The 27,650-nt window shown below is 36.1% G+C and overlaps 1 protein-coding gene across 6 annotated transcripts in view; it reads left to right on the plus strand.

Annotated features, from left to right (window-relative positions):
• SNX13 (sorting nexin 13) overlaps positions 1 to 27,650 on the plus strand; it is a 114,123-nt gene that overhangs the window by 51,942 nt on the left and 34,531 nt on the right. For all 6 annotated transcript variants that reach the window (XM_086855093.1, XM_086855119.1, XM_086855113.1 and 3 more), the window contains 3 exons: positions 17,587 to 17,699; positions 22,204 to 22,306; positions 27,135 to 27,224. In XM_086855093.1, the coding sequence (XP_086711219.1) occupies positions 17,587 to 17,699; positions 22,204 to 22,306; positions 27,135 to 27,224 (306 nt within the window). The remainder of the gene's footprint in view (positions 1 to 17,586; positions 17,700 to 22,203; positions 22,307 to 27,134; positions 27,225 to 27,650) is intronic.

A 27,650-nucleotide genomic window follows, 5' to 3' on the forward strand; every position in this document is an offset into this window, starting at 1 on the left:
AAAAGCATGAAGTTCCTTACTTCAACAAAAAGAGTAATAGCTTGTCTGGTTAGATAGCTGAAGGAGCTCCAAATGAAGATTTCCTGTCTGGTTGCACTCTAGGGAATTATCTCTTTTAAGTATGGTTGTCTCTTCTTCCCACCCTTACAAAGATGACAAAGCATGTTTTCTTTGGGCTAGCATTGGGAGAATTGCTATTATTATAAAAGAGAAATCATTGATATTGTATATAAGTTATTTGCAACAGTGAAAGAATTAATATTTAGAAGTCTCACTAGCAATTTTTGCCATTTCTTGATTGTGAATACCAAGGCTGGAATGATAGCACAATCAATTGCAGTTGGCACTTGCAGGTATGTTGAGTGAGAAACTTTGTGAAGTAGAAGGCATTGTAAGCTTGGGCCTGATGCTTGTTCTTATGCCCCCACCATGTAATGTCGGATTTCTGAATTAATAAAACAAGGCATTATTTCGTGTTGTAAACATATTGACAAATTTGAACAAGAGCACTTGTTTACATAATTTCTGTGGAATCACACCTCAAAATGGTGACAGCATGATTGTGATTTACAAGTTTAAGGTGAAGTGGGTGTTTATTTTTACTGTGAGTAAGCATAGATGACAGGTATGCTCAGCCAGGGGGACTACTTTTATAACTGCCATTTGTTTTGGACAAGAGGTCAATTCCTGGACTGTCACAGTTTGGGAGGACCTGTTAAAGATTATTATTGCTCTGAAACAGTAGTAGTTGTAAAATCCTGAGAGAGTGGAGATGGAACTCTGAAGAAGATGCAATGTTGATTGACTTTGTGTTCTGTGTGGAATGGGATGTGATCTCAGTGTTGCAGTTAAAAGACTGTGAGCCAAATTCATTGCTGTATTCTAGTGCTGACATTTTAAAAACATTTCAAGAGTCCCACAGATTTTTAACTATTTTTTTTAAGTGGGATGTTAAGAAAAATCAGGGATTTCCTAGGATAGAGTTAGTTTATTCTGAAGCTGTTTTACCGGTGACACTGGAATCTTTTCAGTCCTCCTCTTTTGCCTATTTTCTCAGACAGTGAGCACAAGATTAATTTAATTTGAACCTCACCAGTTTGCCAGTCCACTAGTTGCTGGCAGGAGATGGAGATAAAATAATCTCTGTTGGTTTGAATCTCATTAAATCCCTTCATGCATCAGATGGCTTGTATGATGTCCTTTCTTCAATTTCACTTGGAAGGATTTTTTGATAATCAGAAATACTAAATTTCAAGAACTTTTTCTTTGTTTCACAGGTGAAAATAGCGCTGTGTTTGTTCATGTGAGGGCTCATATATGCCTAATTAAAAGTTCACAGGTACCACTGATGTCTGAAGTGCTTAATTCAGTATCCCATTGTGACAGGAGTTCTGAGTAGGAGGATGAGCTTTGCATGCATTTTCTTTCTGAAAATGTTCATAAGTTTGGGAACATTCTATGAAGAGTATTAACTGCTTAAATGCAGTTGAGCTTTTGTTACAATGTTTTTTTAATCTTTCATGTCTGTCCCTTTGCTGTTCTTCCCTTAATTGCATGCTTCTTGGTGGAAAGAGGTGATCCTGGTTCTATTTGAATCAAATCTGTTTGTGTCAGAATGTTTTGATTTCAGAAATGTCACTATTGTAAAATCATGTATTCTTGTTCATCAGTATATTTTTGGAATTCTAGGGAATGACTACTCAGCACTTCTGCTGGAGCCTCTAAGGCAGTGCAGGTTAGGCTATCTCTATGATGTAAGGCAATGAACTTGAGCAGGAAGTTTGAATTGCTACATATCCTGTAGGGCTCCCTGCATTTCCACGCTTCCAGTCAGTGCTGTTATACAAGACCAAGCAGAAAATAATCTAGAATAGCAAAATTTTGCAGCAGCAGTCCAGTTAGTTATGAAACAGTGCCTCAGACCTGGGATGATTTCTCATATACCTCTTAAGTGATACTAAAAGCAATGGGAAACAAATGTGTATGGTGTTCCGAGTCACCCTTTATTCAGGATTTGGCATTCCATACTGCATGAATGAGTTGAAAATCTGGTGATGTACATGCCTGGGGAAGCAAGTGTCCAAGCTGTGTTACTGTAGAAGGAGTGATTGCTTTGAAATCTTGCTGATTGTCAGAATGGTCCTGGAACTGTCTGGCTTGGGGAGATCAGGGAGCCTTGCTTGTTGCCCTGCTGCTGTTCTAAGAGCTGGTGCAGGCTGCGATATCACTGAGTCTTGAGTCTTTTCTCCTGTGTGAGGCCCACTTAAACCTTTATATTCCACCTCTGTTATAATAAATCGAAACTTTGTTTAGGTTGGGTTTCCACAAAGGTTATGGTGTTTCACACTGTTGTATCAGCTTACTTTTCTGAAGCCTATGGAATGATTTTTTGTGATACCATGAAAATAATGGGAACAGTAATATATATATATATTTGTTATTAATTGAGGGAACTCTTTGTGCTTGAAATTGCATCTGTATTTATCTGTATTTGTGTGATTTTTTTTTTCCTAAAAATAAATGCAAGTGGTTTTGATTCCATTCCCCACACTTCCCCTCCCAGTATATCTTGGTGTATTTGTTACTGATAATTTTTAATGAAGCCTATTGGGGATTGAGGTATCCAACCTCTTTTAACATACTTGGAAGAAAAATGCCTTTTTTTTATAGTTCGTATACTCAAACTAGTATTTTTGAACACAATGCTACCAAATGGAAATTTCTTTAACTTTGTAAAGTAGAATCATATACTGTGGAAGTCTTAAATCTTGTGATTTAATGCCTGAATTAAAAATTTAATTTAATGCTACATATAATGAAATGGTAATTATTTTTTATGCTTGTTTATTTCTTCTATAAAATTAAAAAATTATTCTGGAGAACAAATTGGTTTATGTGACTATAATTTTTTTATTAGAGGGTATTTATTGGGCTAGGAGAATAAGGCTTAATTAAAAATTTCCACACTTACCAAAGTTTTTCTCTTCACAGTCAGCATTTTTTCTAAATTGAGTTGTGTATAGTCGGTGTGTTAAAAATAATTTAATTCTAAATAATTTTTAATCCTTTGTGTATATGAGCACATTATACTGTTACCTTGCTTTATGGTCTTACAACTGTGTATTTAATTTCTTCTTTTGTGCTTTGTGCTTGACTTGCATGTGTGCTTAAACTTTGAAATAAATTTTATATTTATTTCTTTATGTTGTTTTTAAGATCTAGGCTTTAAATGGTACCAGTCTTCTGTCTTTCAGTTGGCAGTTGCCCTACTGCAGCTTCCTAGAAATTGTTATGAAGATTATGAATTAGCAGTAGTGATACCAACAGCAAAATATATGTCTGTGAATGTTTCTAAGCTCTTCAATTACTTTATTGGATATTTTTCTTTATTGAATTGTCCAATTAATGATGGTTGGCTGTTGCCAATCACTGTTTCTTTTAATTGTGCTTTATTTATTGGCATCTTTTTTGTTTGAAATATTTTTTCTATTTTAACAATCTCTGTATGATGCTTGTAGTCTTATTTTTTTCTCTCTAGATTTGCCCATAACTTTTATTTCCTTTATTCTCTATTTTTTGATGCATTATGCCAAATGTTTTTTTGTTTTCCAGTGATAAAAGTAGCTGCATTATTCCTGTGGAGAGTTGTGTACCTGGGTTGGTCTATGAATGCTTCCACCTTGCTGTCTGTGTGGTTCTTCTTTTGTTCGTTCTTTGTTTCTCTCCTGTATTGCACTCTTCATTATTATCTTCTTTATATATTTTTCCTTTCCTGCTCCTGTCACTGGAATGGCCATATATTTTTCTTTAGATGTCATCCATGCATAAAGGCATTTAAGATGCTAGGAATGCCATTTCATGTTTGACTTCACTGGATCTAGTTTGGCTGCTACTAAAGTGGTTTTCTCCCCTCCACCAGACACAAGCTGGTCTGACAGCTTCTTGTTTCAGGTCTAGCAGCTAAGTAGCAACTGCATGAAGAATTCTTTTGCCTTGGTGAACCAGTCTTGTGGAGGGATATGAGGGTGGGAACACAGGATAAGTTGCCAAATCAACAGCTGCATGGTTTGGTGCTGGGGAAGTGCATAGTGTTAGTCTGCATTTCCTTCTGTGTAGATCTAAAATGAGTCAGTATCCAAAATAATTCCTATACTTTTGAAAACAGGGAATGTCACTATTCCTTCTGTCACTTCTCAATGCATCTCTGCCTTTAGAAAAAAATACAAGTAAGGTTTGGTAGCTCCAGTTAGGTTTCTTTTTTTGTTCTTGGCCATGTGGCAATGATTGAAGTTTTTACATATCTTCTTTAAACTTGCCCTCGGAGCCGGATATTCAAATGACTCAATTAGTTTAATCTATAATTAGTTTCAGTCTATAATCTTGAAGTGGTAAGAGTTGATGCACCATTTCTGTGGTCTCCTTCCTCCCTGAATTCATTGAAATCTGTTGGAAATATTCCATGCCCTTATATGAGAATGAACTATTCCAGCAAGTTCAAAGAAGTGTCCCTTTATGTAAATGTTATTTGTAGGTATTTACACTTGCTTTCCCTCTTCTGTGTCTTCATGAGAGAGGTAGTATGTGAACCTGGGAGATACCCAGGAACTAGTTGACATGCTGATTCTGGGCCCAGGTTTTGTATGAGGAAGGAGATGACTACTTGAGGCTAAAAGATTCATCTAGAATACTCAACAGCCTCTTTGCTTCCATAGAGATGGACAGATGTCATGGAGCAGAATCTTGGAAGAAGTTGTAGGAGGCTTTACTTTACTTACACTTACCTGCAGTGCTGTCCACAGTGTTCTGGAGCAAACCATTCAGTGAAACTTGTGGAGTTTCTCAGGGTTGTGCAAGCAGCAGACAGCAGTTTTCTCAGTAATGGTGTTCAGGAAAAGGCAAAAGTGCAGGAAGGATTGTGAAAGAGATGCACAGAGCAAGCGAGCCTTCCCAAAAGGGATGGGGAGCCAAACATCTCTGGAAAGCAAGCACATAAAGCACACAAGCAGTAAGGACTGTTGAAGGTATTGGAAAAGGGTAATATTAAATACATGAAGGGGAAAGGTTTCATTTGTTTCTGTTACATTCCCATTACATTTGTCCCATTGGAAAAGGACAATAATATTTAAGCAATTTCTCTCCCTCTTAAGCAGGGGCTTTTTTGCTGATTAAAAGCTAAATCAGAGTGCTGATTTTCTGTGTTGGCACTGTCCACTCTGTGAAGAGTTAGGCACATCAGCTGCTTATTAAAGAGATCACAATATATAAAAATTTCGCAGACTATTGAAAAGCTTGTTGACCCTGAACCAATCTCTTTCTCTTGCTTTACTTTGTGCAACTGGGTGATATTCTGTCCAGAAAAACAGTTGAGAGGAACAGGAACTTTTTATGCTTACTCTAGCTTTGTAAAGGTTTGTGTCACTTTGTATAACAGCTGTTTCCATGGTTATTTTGTCTTCATCCAGAAAGCATGCTTCATATGAAATTTGGCCCTGTAGGAGTTCAGATGTACTTTCAGAGACCACTGGGAATTTCTAGGGAAATAGTAGTTGTATCAGAGTTTGTATTTTGTAACTAGAGAAAACCTGTGGCACTCAGAGAACTGCATAAAAATTAAACTTTTGAAGAAAACATTGGAAAAACATCATGATCTCCAGAGGAAGGTGCTGGTATTCTGTCAGTGGTGTTAAGTTTCTTAAAAATGAGCTATATTTGCAGCTTGGGATCCTACTTGTTATTTGTGTACTGACAACAAAATCTTTGTGGTGCATACTCTGATCTTTGGAGTTCTATTTTTGATATTCATTCCATTTTCCAGTTTGTAAATTATGATGCTGATTAAAAAGCACTACATAGTTTTAAGAACTGTTGTGAAACTATCATTTTTGGCAAGAAATCAGATCTAGTGAAGGGGTGATCATTGCAAGCAGGAGTCCAAACTGAAACTAGTTCATGATACTGGCACTGAGGTCTTGGAATTAAAAGAACAAAACAAATCTGCCAAAATCAGTGAATACAGTGTTGGTAGCTGTTTCTTCAGTATTCAGTGTTTAGGCAGTAGATACCCTTTATTACTTGGTGGTAAGAGTGTAGAGACTATTACCCTTGTTTATTTTTGAAGACAAAGGTGACCACCAGGGAGAGGAGGGGAAGGGGGTAATACTTGGAAAATTGTGTTACTCCTCAGTCATATAAAAGGGGGTCAGATTGTTGATTGGGAGTACCAACAAGCTTTCTAAATCTACCCTTGGTGGCAAGTGTAGCCAGTGTGGGGCTTCATAATATGGATGCATTTTATTTTAGCACAAAAACCTTTGTGGTGGAATTGGATATTGTACATCAGTTTCCAGATAGATTTGTATTGTAACAGGAAGACCAGAACTGGACACCCGACTTCAGGGATGTCCAAATGGACAGGATGGTTCACTTTGCTGTCTCTGCTGGTGACACCTCTGCTGATAGAGGGTATAATATCACCTTTGGTATTATTAGCAAGGCATGCTGCTGACTCATGTTCACCTTACAGCCCACCTCGGTCCCTTTCTGCAGAGCTGCTTCAGAGAGAGTGGCCCCCACACTTTGTTGTGGCTCAGGGTTGGTCCACCCCAGATGCAAACCTGTGCTTGTTTTTGTTGAACTTGATGAGGTTCCTGTCAACCCCTTTCTCCAGCCAGTTGACACACCTCAAAACCCTGTGGTGTAATGAGCGCTCACCCTGCTTTAAGATTCTGTGCACCCATTTACTGAGAGTTCAATGTGTCACATCACCCACATTGCTCAGGCATCATCAGTCCTGTATTCATCAGTGAAGGTTCCCACCTGGTCACTGTCTGTATGCTGAACTCTATACCACTGATCATGTCTTTGCATCCAGCATTTTTCACTTACCTTTTCATCTACTCATCCAGCCCATACCTCACCAATTTAGTGATAAGGAAGCTGTGGGATATTGTGCTAAAGGCAAAGTGCTCATCACCTAAGGCCTCGCCCTTGTCCTCTGCATCATGGCCTCACTATAAAAAGCCACTGGGTTGGCCAGACGTGATTTGCACTTGGTAAATCTCTTTTCGTTGCTCACAACCTTCTTAGGGACTGAGGTGATGCTGATGTACTGATATGCTGGTATATATTTTCCCTTCCTCCCTGGCCCGAACCTGCTTTCATGCTGATGGTCTTATGCTGCTAATACAGTAGATGAGAAATCATTTGTAGTGGCTTTCTGTTTAGCTTTGGTTTTTTTTGGATTCCATGATAGCAGTTACAGCACTATATTTAATCAAGGTGACATTTTATGTTACAGATGAGAAACTCAGTGTGGTTTTCCTTTCCACTACATTATTGCTTACAGCTTTTTTCCTCCTTTCTAGTAAATTTAAAAAACAAACAAAAAACCCAAACAAACAAAAACCCTCCCAACCCTCCCAACACCACCCCCCCCTTTTTTTTTTTAGGGGTAGTAAAAAGGATATATATGTTTTAACCACATTATTTCATTTGCCAGAATAATTCTACAAGGATAGATGGCATGACTGACTGCATTTAGAGACAACAGTCTTTATCACTAGGGACAATGAGAAAATAAATTTTTAGTCTGGTTGAGTATGTGTCAATTATGATAAATAATGTGAATTGGCTTCTTCCACTTGTATTCCTTCAGATTTGTAACCCAGCCTAATAAGGCAAGTAGAGTCAATCTTTATATTTAGTACAGTCCTTGATAAAAATATTCTAAAGTTATGTTTTTAGTATAGTATTTTTAAAGTAACTTTCATCTAGATGAGGAATGTTGCTTATTTGGGATCTATTAGATTGTGGTATGCACTATTCAATGAATACTGCATCCAAAGCAGTTGCATCTTAACCTCAGTGGAATAATGCTGAAACTTTTGCTGCAAGTAGCAAATAGCAACATAATATTACCAGTGGATTAAAGAACTATGCAAAACTCTTGGATGACGAATTTTATAGCCTGAGGAATCTAGAGTACTAAAAGGTTGATCAGAAGTTAATGACTAAATCTTTCTGCAATAAACTTAAGTACAGGATTTTGTGGTTATATATTATATTTATGTATATGTGAAATTGGTATAAACACACAATATGTTTAACTCTCAGTAGATATCCTGCAGATATATATTTAAATATATGTTTATCAGCCTGTTTAGAAGAAACTACTGATTTTAAGGAATTTGCTTGAAAATAATTATTTGCTTATTGCTGCTTTCAAGCAACTCATCAAATGACAGAAACAAAAATCTTAGTATTTTATTTGAAGTAGTATAAATATATATCTTATATATTTATATATATATCTTATATATATAGATATATATAAATATATATCTTAGTATAAAATTTGAAGGTGTTGTCTGCTGTTTACATGTGATGAGTTGTTTAGCAAAAGCAAACCAATAAAGCTCAATGACTGCTGCTGCAGTGTGCAGTTCCAAAATATTCCAGATTTTATATAATTTATCTTAGCTTATACCTTCATATCTTTGACACTTCTATATTTGCAAGAACTGTGCTCTTTCACTTAATTTCACTCTTTGTTGTGGGGTTGCTGTTTGAAGTTATCATGATTTTCCAAAGCAGATACTGTATCATTGTGCATCGTTTTTGTATTTATTCTTTTTCAAGCCGGTTCTGTCAAATCAAGATTGCACTAACTGTTTTGGACACAGCCACTGCTATGAAATTGTGTGGTATCTCCATAGAAAAATAAATGGATTTATTTTAAGAAAAGTAATCATTGTTTATCAGACAATAACCCATCTTTTTCCACTTTGTCCTCCCTGTAAAGATCATAGACAATAATGCGTTATCTTTAAACAGGAGGCTCTTTAAAAAATAGTGTTTATATTAATAAACTTTATATAATTTTTTTTAGTAATGGTATAAGTTGGGCAATAAGTGTAATGGAGATTTAAGTTCCAGGAGTAGGCAGATGCTCATTGCTTGGCAGAAGGGATGCTGAGCTGAAATTACCACTACAGTGGAAGAACAGCTTAGTATTAGAGATTTCTTCTCTACCTTCCAAAAGCATAGCTCTTAAAGTATGAAGAAATAGTTTTAAAAATATGTCCCATACAACTGTTTCTGTAGTATCCATGAACTCTGCCTGCATGTTTTTATTAGAAACAACATGTATAGAGAGAAATTTCCATACAGATAAATATTAGGAGCTGGAGTGGTAGAAATTGTTCTCAAAGCAAAGCTAATGATTCTTAAAGTTCATTTAGTGGAATCAGGTTTCTTTAGCATTGAAAAAAAAGAAAAAAAATGGTGACAAGAACTTTTAGATAAAGTTTTTAGTTTCCTGCAGCAAAAAGTTAAGATGCTGCTTGAACAGTAGCCACAAATGACATACACAGTAACAGTTTCTTGACTAAGCACATTCATTGGTTTGAACCATATAGGAGGACAGACCTTTCTTTTCCATGTGCTAAAGATTCTGGAGGCTTCCCCCTCTTTCCCCTTTGCCACTGTTTTGCACCAGAAAAACCTGAAATAGATGTAATCTGTTTATCCAGGGGCTGAATGTAGAACAGTCTAGATTATCTCACTGGCTTGAATTCAAGGTAGAGGGATTACTTTATTCTCTCACTTTAGATCACCTTAGGCAATCCTGTCAAGCCTGGCCTTGTTTCTGTCATCTAAGATGATCCAAAATGCTTTTACCTTTTTGTCTTGCTTTCTGTCCAAATAAATAAATTAGCTTGGATACAAGTCAATATGGATTGTTACAAAGGAAAAGGATCACTTCCTTGGACTTTATATTAAAGATGAGTTTGAGTATGTCACTCTTATATTCAAGGAAGTAGTAGAAAGTGGGGCTTGCATCTCTTATTTCCCATTGCTATACAAGATGCTCAAGTGATTATTTTAATTTTGTCCAAAATTCAGTATCCCTTTATGGATGCTAACTATGAAGCAGGGAGCATGGTGCCTGTGGAATAGCAGGCCGCATAACTTTCTCAGTCTTGCCTGAGAAAGTGACCTGGGAAATCACAAGGAGGAATTAAAACAATCCTCAGAGATAGAAAACAGCCTTGCAGGTGCTGTTTGTCTGTTCCTTGTTTTCTTGCAAGAGAAAGTCAAGGGGTGGTGAACCCCACTGACCAATGATGGTGATGTGTTAGTTTACTAACCAATAAGAGTTTTACTTTTCTGTACTTTCATGTACCAGTCTATAAAAAAAGATCTGAGGTAATGAACCGGGAGAAATTCTCCAGTTCGACTCCACAAGAGAGTCTGTGTCGTTCTTCTCGCCGTTCCCAACAGTGACATCCTTTAACTAGAACATGATTCAGAGTGGGTTTTAATGCAAGCATGTTATCAGAAACAATGTGCATCTGTGAAGGTAGCCCCTTTGTTTTTCACAGCAAGTACTTGAGCCGCTCAAGAAAAGGTTATATGGAATGAAACTTTCTGTCCCTTGCTGATACTTCTGCTATATAATACAGTAGCTGTTAGCAATGGAAATAAAGGTTAGTAAAATGAAGGTCAGTTTAAAATTAAACGTTTCACTTCCTAATTTCATGTAATGATCAGCAATGGTGGCAAAGCCAGGTGTGAGAGAGGAAGAAAAATAATCTTGACTCTTGACTCTGCTCACTTGAGAAGGAAGTTTGACACTGAAAATATTTACCATTTCTTATAGAACTGTAAGTGTTAATCAGAAAATCAGTATTTTCTTTGCAAAAAACCCAGTTGTATCAAAAATATGGAACATATTTTTTTACTTTTCATTATATTACAAGTTGTATAATCATATTCTGATTATTGCAAACAGTAAAGTTTTAGTAAGGGATTTTGTTGTTCTCTGGATAAATACTAAAATCAATGTAATGCATATAATAACTTTAAATCTTCCTAGTTACTATAATGCTACATATTTTAAGAAAATGTTAGCATGTATTTTCATTTAAATGTTTTCACTTCTAAAAATGAGTTTCAGGAATAGTCAAAACTGCATTAATAGTGAATACAGATGAAAAATTGTCACCTATCCCTTAGAGCCTAATCCGTTAGACTGCCTTTGTATAGAGGTAGGGGGGAGTAGGGAGGAGAGTATGGGAAAATGATCCCAAAAGCTTTGTTGTTTCATGCAGTGTGAGGAACAGCAGGAAAACCCAAACTCAGTACAGTTAGACTTGGTTGTGCTTGCATTAATGCAACTGTTGAATAATTAAGCCATTTGACGTACAGAGTGCGCATTAGTGGAAGGAGATGTGGTAGAGAGGAGACAGATGGACTCTTGCTTGCAACAGAGGGTTTCCAGCCTCTGTTACCAGGGGGGATCGGCAGGAATACTGCACATATCTAGGAAAAACTTCATTGGCCAGACTTCTTAACTCTTAGCATTAATTAACGTTACCCTATTTATTTAAAATATTTTTAGTGTGAATTTATATGTTTTAGTATTTTAAGCCTTCTCTAGGGAAAAAATCCCAAACCCAAAACAGTCCAAATTTAGAACCATAAAAACAAAATAGACTGTGTAAATTCCTTTTACATTTTTTTTTTAAATCCCAAGAGTTTCCTTGGGAGGAGTGCAGTGAATTATCATGTAGATTCACCACAATTATTTTTCCATAGTGTGAAGTAGGGGTGGAGTTTGGGGTGTTTTTTTCCTTCGCCTTTTTGGACTAAGGAAGGAAAAGGGCAAAAGGATAAGAAGAAAGAGATTAAAGAGAGACCTTTAGTGTTGTTAGGAAATCATGATATGCAGAACTCAGAACCCTGTTGACATGTATTTCAGATGACCGCTTTAACTTGAGCAGATAGGAGAATGTAACTAGAAAGTTGTTAATGATTTGTTTCACAATTGTTAAATATTTCTCTGAGTAGTGTAACATAATAATTTCATTGCACTGAAATTGGCACTCTGGTTATTACAGCTTTCCAATTTTACTTGTCATGCTAGTGAAAAGACAGTAATTTGAAACCTAAAATAATGTTTTTAATCACTTGACAAAAGTGACACTCACCTTAATTATAGAAAGGTTTATATGTGAACATGTTCCATTTGCACTCAAAATGGAAGTCAAATTAAAAGGCAGATGTGTGGAATTAACAAAATTAAACTTGACATCTACTGTAAATGCAGTCCCTGACAATTTTTTTAATGCGAGCCCAGAGGAGGCATTAAAAAAAAAAAACCTAATAATTTAAACTACCCAAATGGCAAAAAATAGTTTATCAGTGTCTTTTAGAAACAGGTCAACTACTGTAACTTTTAAAATATTAATGTAAAAATATAATTTGGTAAGAGTAAAAGAATTGTGAGCAAAGAAACATGGGTTTGTTTTTAAATGCTGCTGTTCTTTCAAAGCTCAGATTATTCTGTTGTGACCATTAAATTTGAAAATAATCATAAATTTTTGTCTTTCAAGGTGGTATCGGTCTTTTTGATGCTACTGTTAGAGTTTACTTAAATTGTCTTCTGCTGCAGCTTTAATATTGACAAGTGGATGATTCCAGAGCCCTGCCTTCCTATATGGATGTTCTTTGTTTCCTCTTGTGCTGTGTCTCCAAACTTGACACCACAATTGCTGTGAATGTGTGTGGGAATTGTGGAGACAAGTGCCTGGAACTGGAGCTTCTCGTTGGAGCAGGAGTGTGGTGGCACTAGAGTTGCATGAGTGGGAACTGTCCTCTGCTCAGTGGCAGAGTGGGGCTAGGAAGAACCTGTCATCTGGATTTGTGGAATAATGCTTGTTTTGCCCTAAACCAGACACGTGTTGCTTTACTGCCAGTTGCAACCTAAGATTAACAGCACTAGTTTAAATCTGAACAACAAACCTACATTATCTTGGTGAATCATTTTTAGGGAAAGATGTGTCAAGACTGAGGATCTTGCTCAAAAATGAGTGTGGGGCAAAGGTCTGAAAGCTTGTCAGATTCAGCAAATAGGAAATCTGTTGAAGCTACTATTTAGTGAGACATAATTGTGTTTGTTTCTGGAATAAATAATGACTGTGGAATGTGGATTTCTAGAAACTTCTGTGTGAATGTTATGTTAAGCCACATAGGCTTAGCTCAGCACTACTGGCTATAATGGCATGCAGCTTGTTGCATTCCGGGGCTGCAGGATCATGTCCAGGGAAGCTACAGTTACTGGTGGACAACACGGGACTCCAAGAAGACGGGCTTCTGTTTGGTTAAGCTCAGGAAACCATTTATTCAATGCAGGAACAAACTCAGCTTAGATCCAGAGACAGAGAGCCCCGAGAAGAGGCAGGGTGGTGGGCTCTATGGGACAAAACCAGGGTGGAGTTTAAGGTCGGGGTTTAATAGGAACATAGCAAGGGAGAAACCCCAGGGCCTCAAACCTATTCAGAACACCCTGGGCTGCCACCCCACGAGGGTCTGGGGTGGTGCAATTCTTCCCGGACTCTCAGGGCCCATCCCCCGAGGCAGAGGGATGGACTTCACTCTTCCCGAGCTTTAAAGCTATGCCCCTCACTTCAGCAATGCTTATCTGAAACTAAATCTTTGCCTTTGTGAGGGCAGGGGCACCTCACACAGCTTAGACCATCAAAATTCTTTCTTGTTTAGGAAGCAGAAACCAAATGGAAAAAAACCAAATATGCATAAGAAAGCAAATTCTTTATGTACTACTTTTAATACTTGGCTGTATACTGTGGAAAAACCATTCAGTGTGGAAAATGGACAAAACCTAGTCAAAAATCCCCCAGTAAGCAGGTGTCATTGAGGTGACAGTTTTGTTACCTGTAAAAGCTGAATCAAGCACATATGAATATTCACCTTTGTGTGTCTTCCCACACCATATGAGCCTCTGCAGTGTACTGTTGGAACTTACAGACACCCCTGTACTTCAGCTGCCGTTTATTTTGCTGAATCAACTCCAGCTGTGGAAAGAAAATTACTGTGAGTGACCACAATGCTACATTAACCCATTACATATGTATTACCTTATAAGATACTGCAGAAGTCTTTGTAAAATCTTGGACTTGAAAGCTAAGAAGTGATGATTGTGGGACAACCATAGGGTATCTGTAGTGGTGGTGAGCAGAAGTGGCTAAAACTGATGAAGTGGAACAGCTGCTGCCATGAAATAAACGTTCTTTATCCACGTGTATGCACACAGTGTATACCCAACCATGTCTACTGCAGCTCGGAGGCCTGTGTATCTCTTCGGCCTTTAGGTAACTGTCCCTAATTCCTTGAAAGTCAGTGAACAGCACTATGCCAGGTCAGCTTGGAAGTTTGCCCTGCCAATGTAGGGCAGGTCAGCTTCTTATAAATGGTCTGGATAGCTGTGGCTGAAAGACCAGCAATTACACCATTTCTTCAGAAGACTGGTTTGTTCTTTGTGTTAGGAGTTGTAAGCATTCACTGTGCAGCTAACTTTAGTAAGGCTAACAGAGCTTCACTAAATCTGTAAAACTTATAAAAAACTAACATTATAAATGAAATTTGGAAATAAGCTGTAAGGTCTGAATTTAAATACCTGAACTGTTTTCATACTGACCAACTGTATAGTCATATTTGTGTATGTTTGGACATTCTAGTCAAAATCAGTTGGCTTTTATGTATAAAGAACTTAAGGCTTTATTTTTTTTTCCTAGGACTTTTACTGCTGAAGTCCTTTCAAGAAGTGTGGAGTTAGGGAAAGTTTTGTTTACAGTCAGCATAAAGGGTACCATCCTGATGGTTTAATCCCTTTGAATATCTCAAAATCTGTAAGACTATAAACCACTTATTTAGAATATACAAGAATTGGGCCAATATCTGTTGTACTTCCTGTAGTGTACCAAGTTGTACAATTTTTAAGAAATCCTATTAAAATACCAAATGAGATTTGAATCTCTGTACCCATATGCTAAATTGCAAAACTGGAGCATAGGACAAAAGGTCACTGTTTTATTTATTAGAGTTACAGAGCTTTCTTTGTTAATTATGCATTCATCCAACTCTGACTATACATCCATCTAGTTTAATTAAGTCATTTAGAGTGCTTATCCCATATTTAGAACTTAAACTTTTTTGAATGATGTGATTAAGCATAATGGGTTTTTGACATAAAAAGACCATCATTAAATGCTATCTTCTGTGTGCATATCTTCCTTATCATGCTTGTAGTGCTCTGCAGAAGTTTTAAAATGTATTTCTGAGGCTATGAATATGCTGAATCTTCTTTTTGTATTGAAATGTAGATGTGCAATGGGATCTCATGTTTTAGTTAATTGTTGCACTTGCCAGGATTTTTTTCTTCCTTTTTTTCAACTGGTATGTGTCTCCTTCTGTGTTCCAAAGAGTTTATCATAGAATCTAGAATGGTTTGGATTGGAAAGGACCTTAAACACCATTTACTTCCAACCCCCCTATCATGGGCAGGGACACTTTCTGCTAGACTAGGTTGCTCAAAACCCCAGCCAACCTGGCCTTGAACACTGCCAGGGTTGGGATGCCCACAGCTTCTCTGGGCAGCCTGTTCCAGTGCTTTACCACCCTCTCACCCTCTATCTAATCTAAACTTAGTCTCTGAAGCCATTCCCCCTTGTTCTGTCACTACATGTCCTTGTGAATAGTTTCTCTCCATGTACTGGAAGGCCACAAGTATCTACCGCATTTACTTATGAATCAACAAAACAACAAAATCTTCTACTCGGTTGTGATTTTAGTACTGCCAATTCAGTATTTTCATTGTGTGGATTTAGTGGTTTATATTCTTTATTAAAGCAATTCCTCAGCTTAAAGAGAATTTAATAACTTGCAATGCTTTTTTTTTTTTTTATTGCGGCACTTCAATTACACTCATCTACATACTTGTATGTTTAATTTTTCCCAGCCTCAAACACTAAGAACAAAGCCAGTACAACTTGTATCTCCTGCTAAGAAAGTTCAACCAGGAAGAAAATAGAATTTCATCTCAGTGTTCCATTAAACATTTAACTAGGAAGAATTAAATAATTCTGATTATTACATTTTAGATCTGTTAAACAGTCTTTCTTCAGAACTGTGATTTTGCTTTTTTTGATCATGCTGTCAAAAAATAATCAAAGCTGCTTTATATAGGAGTCTTAATTTATATTATTTTTCATTGTCTATAGGATTTTAAAAACTTTCTTTGAAAAAGTTGATTTTTTTTTTTTTAATCCTATGCCTAAGAGGAAGAGATGACTTCCGAATAGTTCCTTGAGAGAAATGAGCTGTACCTCCTTTGTATTAAAAGCTAAAAAAGGGCTCCCTGCAAATCTGGTGTTCAACCTCTATTTGTTTTCTAAATGTCAAACTGCAAGACGAAGTTATTTAAATACTTTCTTAGTGTCACTTGTTGACACAGTTGTCTGAGTTCCCATCAAGGTGTCATTTGATCACTGTTAAGAAAGGCGTAAATTAGACAAGAACAGCAACCAAGAAAAAAAGAAATTAAAAAAAAAATTGAGAACCTTAGAGCTGGAACAGTTTGGGTGGCCTATAAATACTTGTCATCCTTGTATTTCACACTCTTGGGACTTGGATGAAACATGCTTTCCATATTGAACTAGTGACAAGATTGAATTAATTTATATAAGCTTTGTTGACTGCATTGCAGAATTGTGATGCTCTAAAAACTATTTGAGCTCAGATCAGTCAGGTTTTCCCTTGCCTTGCTTTTTTGGATTACCATGCATGTATGTACAGACAGACTATATAGATAGCCTACATAGATAGAAGGATAGATCAAGTATGTATGTTTATACATGGGTATATATAAATGCAACCTCATACATACATTGCAACCTCTATTGGCAAAAGAATGGGAATCTTGCTGCTTTTTTCATACTTCTGGTAGCTGCCAGTGCAGGTGGAGTTTCACCTGCTGCATTTATGCCAGACATCAGCCTTCAAAATCCCACCAGCCCCACATGTGCTCTTGTCACTGACTTCATCATGGGATTTTAGAACAACCCTTACCTCTCTGCCACTGTCCAAGTATCAGTTTGTGAATTTTCCCTCCCTTTTATTTATGTGGAAGACTAAAATTATATTTGTGCCAATTATTTGGTGCCCCTGTTGACCTGCCTGTGACTTTACTGGAGAAAGGGACACTTTTTTAGTCTTGTACCTCCTTTGATCTAGGGAAGAAACAGCATTGCTTGGCTGTAGAAAAGAACATGTTTGGATGTGTAAAACAAGGCTGCATTGTCTCTTCCTATTCTATCATAAAGCCTACTTTTTCCTAAGAGATGCTGGAGACCTTTTAACAGGGTGGGGATAAGGGAAGAGGTGAGGAGGAGGGATCTCAAGAAAAAAAAAGTGTGCAAAAGGAGAATAGAAGAGAAAAAAGTGGCACCTTAAAGGATGATAGGTTTATCTGAAGTGAGAGATGAGCAGTATTTGAAAGAAAAATGCTCTAATGTTGGCTAAACTGGATTACTGGCCCACAATATAATAGGGGACATATTTGATAGCAATGTACTCTTGAAAACAAAGGTAATTTTAAATTCATCAAGCAGAAATTATATCTGGTTAAAATGTATCAAACATTATAGAAACTACAAGTATTGCTCTGGAGACTTAAATTTGTATGAATGTAATATTAACTATTCCTTTTTTATATGTTCTTGTTTACAGACCAGTCTTTCCATATGGGGATGGGGAAGTCTTGGCCTTGTGCTTTTTCTGGTAACTTTTGGACCCTTCGCTATATTTTACTTTGCATTTTATATCCTCTGCTTTGTGGGTGGGTAAGTATATTACTTAGTGTTTAATTTGCTGTGAAAGTAAAAATTTAATGAGTGTATTAGCAAAGAGGTTGCTCTGAAAATCTGAAGTGGCTTTATATAATTAATATTTTCACATTTGAGCACCTCTTTATGAGCAAATTCTTTTGTAATTGAAATCGCAATTTAGCTATTTTTAGTGGATGTTAGAGGATAACTGGTCACATAAAACCAGTGGTAATTTTAGTTCATACTTTTTATTAGTGTCAATTCTTTTCCCAGGTACTTCAAAGTACTTACATTTAATTTTCTATCCCAATTTCATTTTTCTCTCTAAGGTTCTTGATCCATGGGAGTAGATGTTGTCCTGTGTGTTTGGAAATAATGTTACACTTTGAACAAGTAGATCAGTTCAGCAGCTATAGACTTTCCATGCTATCTATACAGGCAGGAAGGGAGCAAGCAGGGGCAGTTTAGCACCACTGTTACATTGTATATTATGATGTTTGCCTTGTAACCATTAAAACATTTTGATGGCAAGTTAAAATGTCTAATAATATCTAAGAATGGGATATTCTTTTTACCTCTTATTTGATACCATACAGAATGTATGTTTATTCCTGTATATCTCATCAAAAATGTAATAGAGTTTAGTAGCTAGAATTAGAGCTGCTACATTTGGGTTTCAACTATATTGGGCTTGGTATTTCAACTCTGAGAAGTCTGTTAGAAAAAGGATTTAGTTAAAGTAAAACTAACTTGAAGTAAATGCTTTTGTCTTGTTAAGTCATGATACAGGTATGGTTGGCATATTTTACTATCTGTTTGTCCAGGGTAAAAGTCAGAGTTCATCCAAAGGACAAGAGTGCATCTGATTGCTGTTTTGTCTTACCATTTCTTTGTACTTCCATTATGGGAAATAATATGGGATATAATAATTTCTTAAGACGTTATCCTTCATTCTTGCACAGTTTCAGTTGTTTGGCTTTTCAAAGCTATTAGTCAAAGCAGGGTCTCAGAGCATGTCTGAAGTCAGCTACAGTTTGGCACTACTAAACTGCAAGTGGTGCCTCAGCTCATTCATTATCAAGTCAGCTCTCATATCTCTTTGCTGTGGTTATTGCGCTGCTTTGATACATTTTTGTAGCTAGTCAGTAAACATTGGTCTTGTTAAGGATAAATTCATCTAGTGGCAGTGTATCTGTTAGAGCAGAGTGTTTACTTACATATATAGATGTGAAATCTCAGCCCTTGCAGTAGAATGTCATCACTTCATTACTTGAACATCTTGGCTATGGCTGTGATCTGGCCCTTTTTTACATTGTTAATCTTTTTCAGAGTGACACACTTACTTTAACATTCAGCACATAGAACCAGGAGTGCTAACTAGGCCAAATGGGTTTACATCTAAAGTATTCTTGCCTGCTTTTTTTTTTTTTAAATTAATTCCCTTGAAGTTTCACAAAATGCTTGGTCATGCTTCTGTTAGAAACAAATTGTTATGAAGTAACTTTTACACCTATGATTAGCAATTATATGTCATAACATCATATATATATATATATATATATATATATATTTAGTTTTGGTTCAGGATTATAGTGGTGTCCATAATATTTACTGTACCCTTCTCTGGAGCAAAATAGCAATTTTGGACATGGATTTTTGAGGTTGAATTTTTTTGTCACACAGTTTTCTAGGTCTTTATATTTTGTTCAAAAAAAAGAAGTGGCCTGTGTCAAATGTTTCTGACTTCCAGTAGCTGGAAGTCCAGCTTCTGTGCTATTTTGCAGTTTTAGCTGAAGAAAATGCTGAATCACAGCTGGTTGCATTGTTAGTATTGACCTAAGCATTTAAATAATATATCAGTGAGCTGTGCAGGAAGAGAATGGTAATGCCAAATCTCTGTCAATGTAATCAATCTGTTTATCCTGTTTAACTCCTATTAAGTGCTAATTATTTTTTTTTATTTGCATTCAAATCTATGATTGCACAGATGTCTTGTAGTAAATGTACTATTGTTTTTGGTGTACATGGAAGAATACTGAAACCATTTGTACATATGAATAAAAGTTCAAAATCACAATTTCTCTGTATTTAATTTTATTTTGTTTCAAGACTGATTTATAAAATGTTAGCCTTTTTTGGATGTGGTAACTCAGTCACTTAGGGAACTGAGCTCAAAAGCAGAAGGCTAAAGATAGATACTATTTACTTAACCTGTATAGAATATTACAAGGTGGTATTAGTCTTTCTTCCTTTCCTTCAAGTACTGGTGTAGACCCCTTTAACTGAGTGCTGAGCCTGTCTGTTACTATCTGCCTTTCCTGCTGAGTGTCTTTCTTGTCTTACTCTCTTTCCTTCCCTCTTTCAGCCCTAAGGAAGTGAAATAAAAATTACGTGAATGGTAGTTTTGCCAAATACAAAAATTGAAATTTCTTGGATCATCAATTGCTTTGCCATTTAAAAGAATTTGCTCTGTCATCAAATCTCATAATTATTGATACTCAGTCACATTCATATGTATGTGACTGTCTGGCTCCATTAATGATTGTAACTGCTGACCAAATCAGGAATGGTTCTGTAGCTGCTTTTTGACTTTCACAAAATTTTCAGCTGAGACTGTTGCTTTTCAGACTTGAAGGGAAAGTGATAATCTGTGGATTTCTATCTGTTACCTTTGTTCTGTTTTTAATCTGCCCTTGAAAAAGCTGCCCATCCAGTTATCTTTGGAAGAATTTTAAAAAATGAAGGAAAATACAATCTTTTTCTGCTCCATTCATTTAGAAAAGACTAAAATGATTTCTCATTCATGTATTGAAAATCCTCTCGATGAATTAAATAAGCATTTACACCAGAAGATTCAGGTTGGATAACAGATGCCCTGAATGGTCAGACTATATATCCTTCTCTAATGCTCAGAAGATTTTACATTAGAGAAGAAAATGTGTTAAGTTTCTGATAGAGAAGAAGAAGCTCCTAGCATTTCTAGCATAAAACTGAAAATACTTCGTTATCTTAGAAGATTAGCATTTTTTTTAAGCCATATTGGTAGTATTAGTATTTTTGAATGAGTCATTAACTTTAAAAGTATCAATATATTTGTGAGAAAACAGAGATACAATCTATAGGTGGTTATTTCCAAGGCTTCACTCCTTTTGAATAAAAGAAGATAAGCAACTGGCTGATGGATGTTTGAATTTAAAGTTGATTTTAGGCTGAACTTGAGTATACTGTTTTCTTCAAAAGACAACTGAGGTTTCTAATAGAAAAGTGATAGATAATCAAGAGAAAATCCAAATTTAAATAATTAAAAATGAAGCAAAGTATTAGTGAAGCTAATATTGAGATTTTTCTAAGCAAGTTCTTGTCTGTGAACTCTGATTGGTGTTGCGATTTTTAAGTTACAGGGAACAGGAGGGCAGTTAAGCCTGCTTTTATTTCTTGCTGTTGTATGGCAAGTAAAGATGGCTGTAATGGAGTTAGAGTACCCAGTGAATTCCTCTTTTGTGTTGTCAAGTTACTGATAATTTCTGTAGCTTTTTTTTTTCCCCCCCTCTTTCATGGAATTAACCTCACAGCTTCTGAATTGCTGGGCCTCTGGAGGGCTCTAAGAAGAAATTTATTAATTTTGGGAATTAAAACCTTTAAATGGCATATTTTAGCTTGGATAGGATTTTTCTCTAATCTTGTAAGTGAGAGTATCATATATCAACAGCTATCTACATTAAAAGAATGTATTACTTCAGCACATTTCAAGCCTGGAATAGCTTTGTGACTTCCTGTGGTCACAAATGCTGGTCAGCTGGCCTTTAAATTGAATGCTTTGAAATTTGTCTGAAAAGCTGTGTGTGTTTAGTCTTCCTAAGGCTAATCTATTTTCTTATTTTCATTACTTGATATTTCAAAGGGTACATGCTCTGCTTATTCTAGAATTGGGGCAGACACTAGTTTTTCATCTATTTCCTAGTAAAACCAGCTTGATGTTCATGTGTTTTGTGCCCTAGTGTCATAAGCTATAAATAAATTCTTGCTGTTCTAGCAAGGGTAAGCACAATGTCTAAACATATGCAGTGGTTAGTTATGCTTGCTGCATCAGTTTATTCCTGGACTGTGATTTTGTGGCTTACACTACCGTGGAGCAGCCTACAGAGTTTATTTCTGCATAGTGATGGAGACTCTTCATATAAATGCAACCAAAGCAACTTCTGTATGTACCCCTCTTCCCAAGTGCTAATATTTGTGAGCACAGGCAGTGTGCCATCACAGCAGGCACACTGTAGAATAGACAATGCTGTATAGATCTTCTGTGTGGTAAGAATATATCAAGACAGAGAATACAAGACTGGGAAACTTCATACTTAGGGTTGTGTCAGTTATTTTGAGCAGCATGTTACAGTGTGAAAAAGCATGAGAGTGAACAGTGAGGACTGTCATGTATTGTCATTTTAAAACTTGCTGTTAAATATTTTCTAGATGTGAGAAAATGTGGCTGTTTTTTTACCTGGTCTTTCTTTTTCCATTTTAGGGGTTTTGTGGTTACTCTTTTATTTGGAAAAAGCAATTCAGAAAAATACCTTGAGCAGTGTGAACATTCGTTTCTCCCTTGTACGTCAGTTGGGATCCCTAAGGTAAGGAAACTTTTCCGGTCTTAACTTCCAGATCAGATTTTATAATTTGGTTAGACATAATCAGTTTTAATATAAGAGTTGTGCCCATTTCTCAAGGTAAAAGAGCCTGCTTTTATCATTCAAATCCTGCAATGTGTAAGTGAAATGCGATATTTTTCTTTTATGAAATACGAATTTTTTAATAGGTTATGGAAAGTTTGATTGAAGTATTGTTTCTTCATTGTGAGACACGAGTATGATATGACTGGCTAATATCATCTGTTGGGAAATTAATAACCATTCCTTTCTATACTACTTGTGTGTCTTGGTTTGTTTTGGGGGGTAGCTCTTGCTTTTCTGTACAAGATTGTCACCACTATTTAGGTGTCTTCCATCACTGGATCTGTAGTCTCTCCACTTTTGCTTGTGATCACAAAGTTGCCTGTCTAAGAAAGTCAAACTGTTACAAAAGTCTAGATTTGCAGTCCTTCAAGGATGTAGAGGTTATCTTTGTCTCTCTTTAAGCAAAAATTCTAGAAAGGCATAGATGAATACAGAGCAGCAGTGGAATCCACTTTTCAGCTCTTTTCTTTTCTGAATACCCAGCAGACACATCATTTTGGTTGATGGACTTAAGTTCAGAGTTCCTAACTGGCTAAATCTGCATCTGTTTACTATAGAAAAAGTTGTTGATAGCCAAGAGGTAGATTTTCTAGGAGCTCCTCAATGCATCATGTTAGCTCAAAAGTTTAGCTATATCTTGGCCTAATGCATTAGCACTCATCAGAATAAACACTTCACGCCAAAGATTGCTAATAATTAAATTATGTTAAATTTAATCTCACAGCTATTCTGACTGAAGCATCCTGTTCTTTTTTAGCTGTCGGTTCACTACACTTCATGTTGTCTATCAAAGGGGGTGAATGTTCAGCATTATCAGTAGCACATAGAAATTTGCCTTGTGATTCAGCAGTATGTTTTCTAGTCGCAGAACTTTTTCTGTAACTGTTTCATAGCTTGTTTGGTAAGTGGCCTTTTCACTTAAGTCTTTGAATATTTTAAGATAAGTCTTAACATATACCCTAAACTTTCAAGCAAGGTCACTGCTCCAGATGAAAAGTACAAAGGTTAAGACTGAAAAAGGAAAAGTCAGCAGTTAGCTAATGTTTCTGTTTTGTTAATCAAACCTCATTTTGGATGGCTAAGATTATTGATGCTATATAGACTTCAGTGCTTCTATTATATAGGTTGTGGAGAATGTCCTGGGTTTTGAGAGCAGATTTAGAGAAGCTTTTCTGGTTTTTAAATTTCCTCTACATGCTGAAACTTTTTTTAATGTTACTTTTTTGGGTTTAGTATGTATGCATGTATGTATGCTCTGGTTGCTTTATAAAAGAATAAAATCTCGGGAGTTTTTGTGAAATCTTTGCAATCTAGTGTGACATCTGATTTGAGTATGGACTATTGACACAGCACTTTCCTCAACTGACCTGTCTCCACTAATCTCTGGATTTAAGTTTTGTAATATGAAAGTATTTGTTTTTAGCTGACTTATGAAATGCTATTTGAAGCTGTTCACCAAATAAAATCTGTTTGTCTTCTACAATTGTGTTTTCTCTTTTGCCACTGCATTAAAGTAGCATTATCAAGTGCAGGTGAACTTTTCAGTAGCAGTGCAAGTAGAGATGAGTCCCACTCAAAACCAAACATGTTGTTTGCTTGTGATTCCTGTTTGCTGTTTCTGTATTAAATTTCTGCTTACTTGTATGGAAAATAATATTTTTAACTTTACTTCTTCCATGAACCAAGTACAAGCTGAATTCACCTGAACATGAAATTATTTTGTGGTAGTCTGAGGAATAATCTGGTGATACTTGTTCTTTATAAGATGCTCTTTTCATCAGAGTTTTATTGATAGTTTTGGGGTAATTTTGGTACTTAGAGATTTTCTTGAGGCTATGATAAATGTTCAAATGCTTGATTTTACAGAAATCAGTTGTAATACGGAGCATCAAAATTGTGGCTGGATGTAATGTGTAGAACGTACTTTTACATTACAACACCAGATTTGGTGCTGATAGGTTTCCTTGATTGCTACTGCAGTTTATACTTATTAGCAAATATATAGTGAATACCTCACATTAAGGAGAATACTTAAGGTACATTTGATGGAGGATTGTATACCTGTCTATGTTTTTTTGTTTGTTTGTTTACATACACACAGGGAGGCTTAAAAATTAGGCTTAGATCTGCCTTTTCGTAAGTCATATATAACTTCTGTGTCAGGAACGTACAGGATGATGCAATAATGAACTGGCTCTGCAAGATAAACAGTTGTCTGCAGGCTTGTGTTAAAACAATGTTGAGTGAAAGGTAAGTTTAGAGCCTTCTGAGCTGTTAACTTGAATGCTGCTTTCAGTTGAAATTACAGTTTCACTCCAACTTCAACAGAAGTGTGAAATGTTTGGTTATGATAGTTGATGTCTCTAAGCTTCATGCTAAAGACAAATAATTTCTGGAGGCTGCATACAAGATTGCCAAGGTGCAGTAAGAAAATAGTGATAACTTACAAGCAGTAGTTGTATGTTGGATCCGTGAGTAGTCTCGGAGTTTCTTTAAGTCAGTGGGTAATATCCTATGTCACAGATTTGAGGCAGATGTGTAAATACTCCCTGTGTTTTGTCCACCTGTGAAACCCTGTGACTGCAATTGAGGAAATAGTAGCACAGTCTAAAAGAGGCATATTTCATATTAGGCAGTTACCTAACAGTTTCAAAAGAGGACTTAAGAAATACCCATTAGTGCAGTGAAACAAGTGTGAAATAACTCAGCGTAGTTAGATGCTTGTGGAGTCTGGGTTTGTTTGTGCTGCATCTCACTTTGAGGAGTCTGTGTCTTGCATTCCTCCAAGGTGCTTTCTCCCTGCTTAAAATGAGCAAAAAGATGTCAAATAACAAGTGATACCCATTTTTCCTAACCAATGATTTAATACTGATAGAGTGCATCAGACTAATTATGAGTGAAGTGACAGTCAAATGAGACAGTTGTGTGAATTGGGTCCTTCATTTAAGTTTGTGTTTTGTTTCAGTGTCTGAAAGGCAGAAGTAAAACCAACAGTGCTTTCCAAGTGAGACTAGTCAGCTGTTGTATCTCTAATGGAATAAAAGCACATACTCTATATTTTAGATATCTTCGGACATACCAAAAGCAAATTAAATTATACTGCTGGCACATAAAAATTTTACTGGAGATAAAGCATATTACAAAATGGTCAAATCTTGTAGTTGGCTTTGCTTTGAGCAGAAGGTTGGACAAAATATGAATTCCTGAAATCCAAGTCAAAACCTGGATCCTATGAACATTCTGATTTTTACCAAGTAATCTTGCATATACTCTCTCTCTCTCTCTTTCTTGTGCCTGCTGCTTTTTTTACTGCCATGTTTTCCAAATGTGGTTTTATGAATGCAGTCCTTCAAAGTTATTTTGACATTCTGTCTGGTAATATGTACTATGCTGTGCTTAGTAAAAATGTTTCATTATTCAGTTCCATATCATTTTGGTGTTTTTGACACAATCAGCACAAAAATACTTTGAAAATTCATTAGTCTATGGGTGGAATATACTAATTGTTTGAATATGAACAGTTTTATTTATATCAAAGCAGCATTGAAGGTTCCCTTGTCTTGAAAGCAAAAAAATATACAGAATTTTGCAACAAAATATTTCTGTGTTATGATACAGAGTTGCTTAAATAGGAGGATGATTTTTTTTCTGGCCTCAGGTACTTCACTGCCATTCACTGTTAAATGACTTGAGTGAGAGACATTTAGGGCGAGTCACATAGAATAAAAACCTTGGATATTTGGTTTATAATTCCTTCATTTATGCTTTTGGCAGTTCTTTTTTTCCAATATCGTCATAACTTTTTCTCTAGATCAAAGAAGTTACTGGTTTATTTGAACAATAGTGTAAGTTGTTGGGTTGTTATTTCTGTGAAAATAGAGGAGTTTATTGCCCGTTTTATTGAAATTTTGTAGAAAGACTGCATTAGTCCACTGGAGAGAAGCACTGATAAAGGGAGTTCTTTTTTGGTATGTCACTTGCCAAAAGTCATCTCTGATGAAGTCATTCTTGGAGTTAAATGCTTTGAGTTACAAATCCTTCTATCAAGTAATTTCTTTCCCTCCTCATCAATTACTTTCCAAAGGCTTGTCTGTTGAGTAGCAATGGTACAAAAAAGTAATTTATCTTCTGGCATATAGAATAAACTGAGGTGGATAAAGAAACCAAAAACCCAACTGAAAATTATCTGCCTGAGATGGCACAGTCAAGTCACAAACAAGAGGGGAACTGGAGTCTTTCACAAAAACTATATTGTGCTGTTCTTGTCTCCCCCTTCTCTCTCTTTCTAACTGTTTGAGTTTTATTTCCTTATTACTTAGTAATTTAGCAAACACTTGTTCCTTTATAGTAAGCAGAAAGCAAGTTTTCAGAAGTTCTTCATCATTAAGTACTATGTAGAGAAAGATACAGAAACTTGTTGCCCAGAAAGGTATGTTTCCATCCCTGGAAACATTGTAGGTCAGGTTGAACAGGGCTCTGAGCAACCTGATGTAGTTCAAGATGTCCCTGCTCATTGCAGGTGGGTTGAACTAGACCTTCCAACCCAAATAGCTCTGTGAGTCTATGATTATATCTTCTGTATAAATTATAATAATATAGAAAATGTTTAAAGTCATTACTGGAAGTGTATATCTATATCTATCTATCTATATATATCATAAGCAGTAGAGCTGTTTTTCAATTAGAGCTACACCCTACAAAGTTACATATCCCAATCTCTTTCAAGTGCATAGAAGAAATGAAACGTGAAGCCAGACCTATTAAGATTGACAGAAGACTGACAGGTGCAAACATAATTGATGAGCCTTTGCAACAGGTAAGTTCTAACCAGGACTATTTAACCTACTTTTATTTTTTTGCAAGTATTGAGTATATATGCAACTATGTAATACAGAAATAGCTCAGTGACAAATAAAATTTCAAAAATTTACCATATATGAATGATAAATGAAAAAACCATGGGAGATGGGCCAGCATATTGAGCAATATTTAAGTATGTTTTCAATATATTTTACTTTCTCAGTGTACTGGTGATAAAAACAGTATGTGCAAACCAGTCTGAAAAAGAAGTTTTGGTGTGTGAATTTTATTGTTTTACTCCCAGTTTCATAATGACAGAGGAGTATTGTTCACTCTGGTAACCTTTCAGGATAACTGCTATTATGTTATCAGGCACAAAAAACTTGTATATTTTTTGTCCTTTTTCATTAGTTTTTTTTTTTTTTTTTTTCTTTCCAATTTC

This window comes from Cyanistes caeruleus, chromosome 1 (genome assembly GCF_971803275.1).
Source record: "Cyanistes caeruleus chromosome 1, bCyaCae1.hap1.1, whole genome shotgun sequence".
Classification (NCBI taxonomy): Eukaryota; Metazoa; Chordata; class Aves; order Passeriformes; family Paridae; genus Cyanistes; species Cyanistes caeruleus.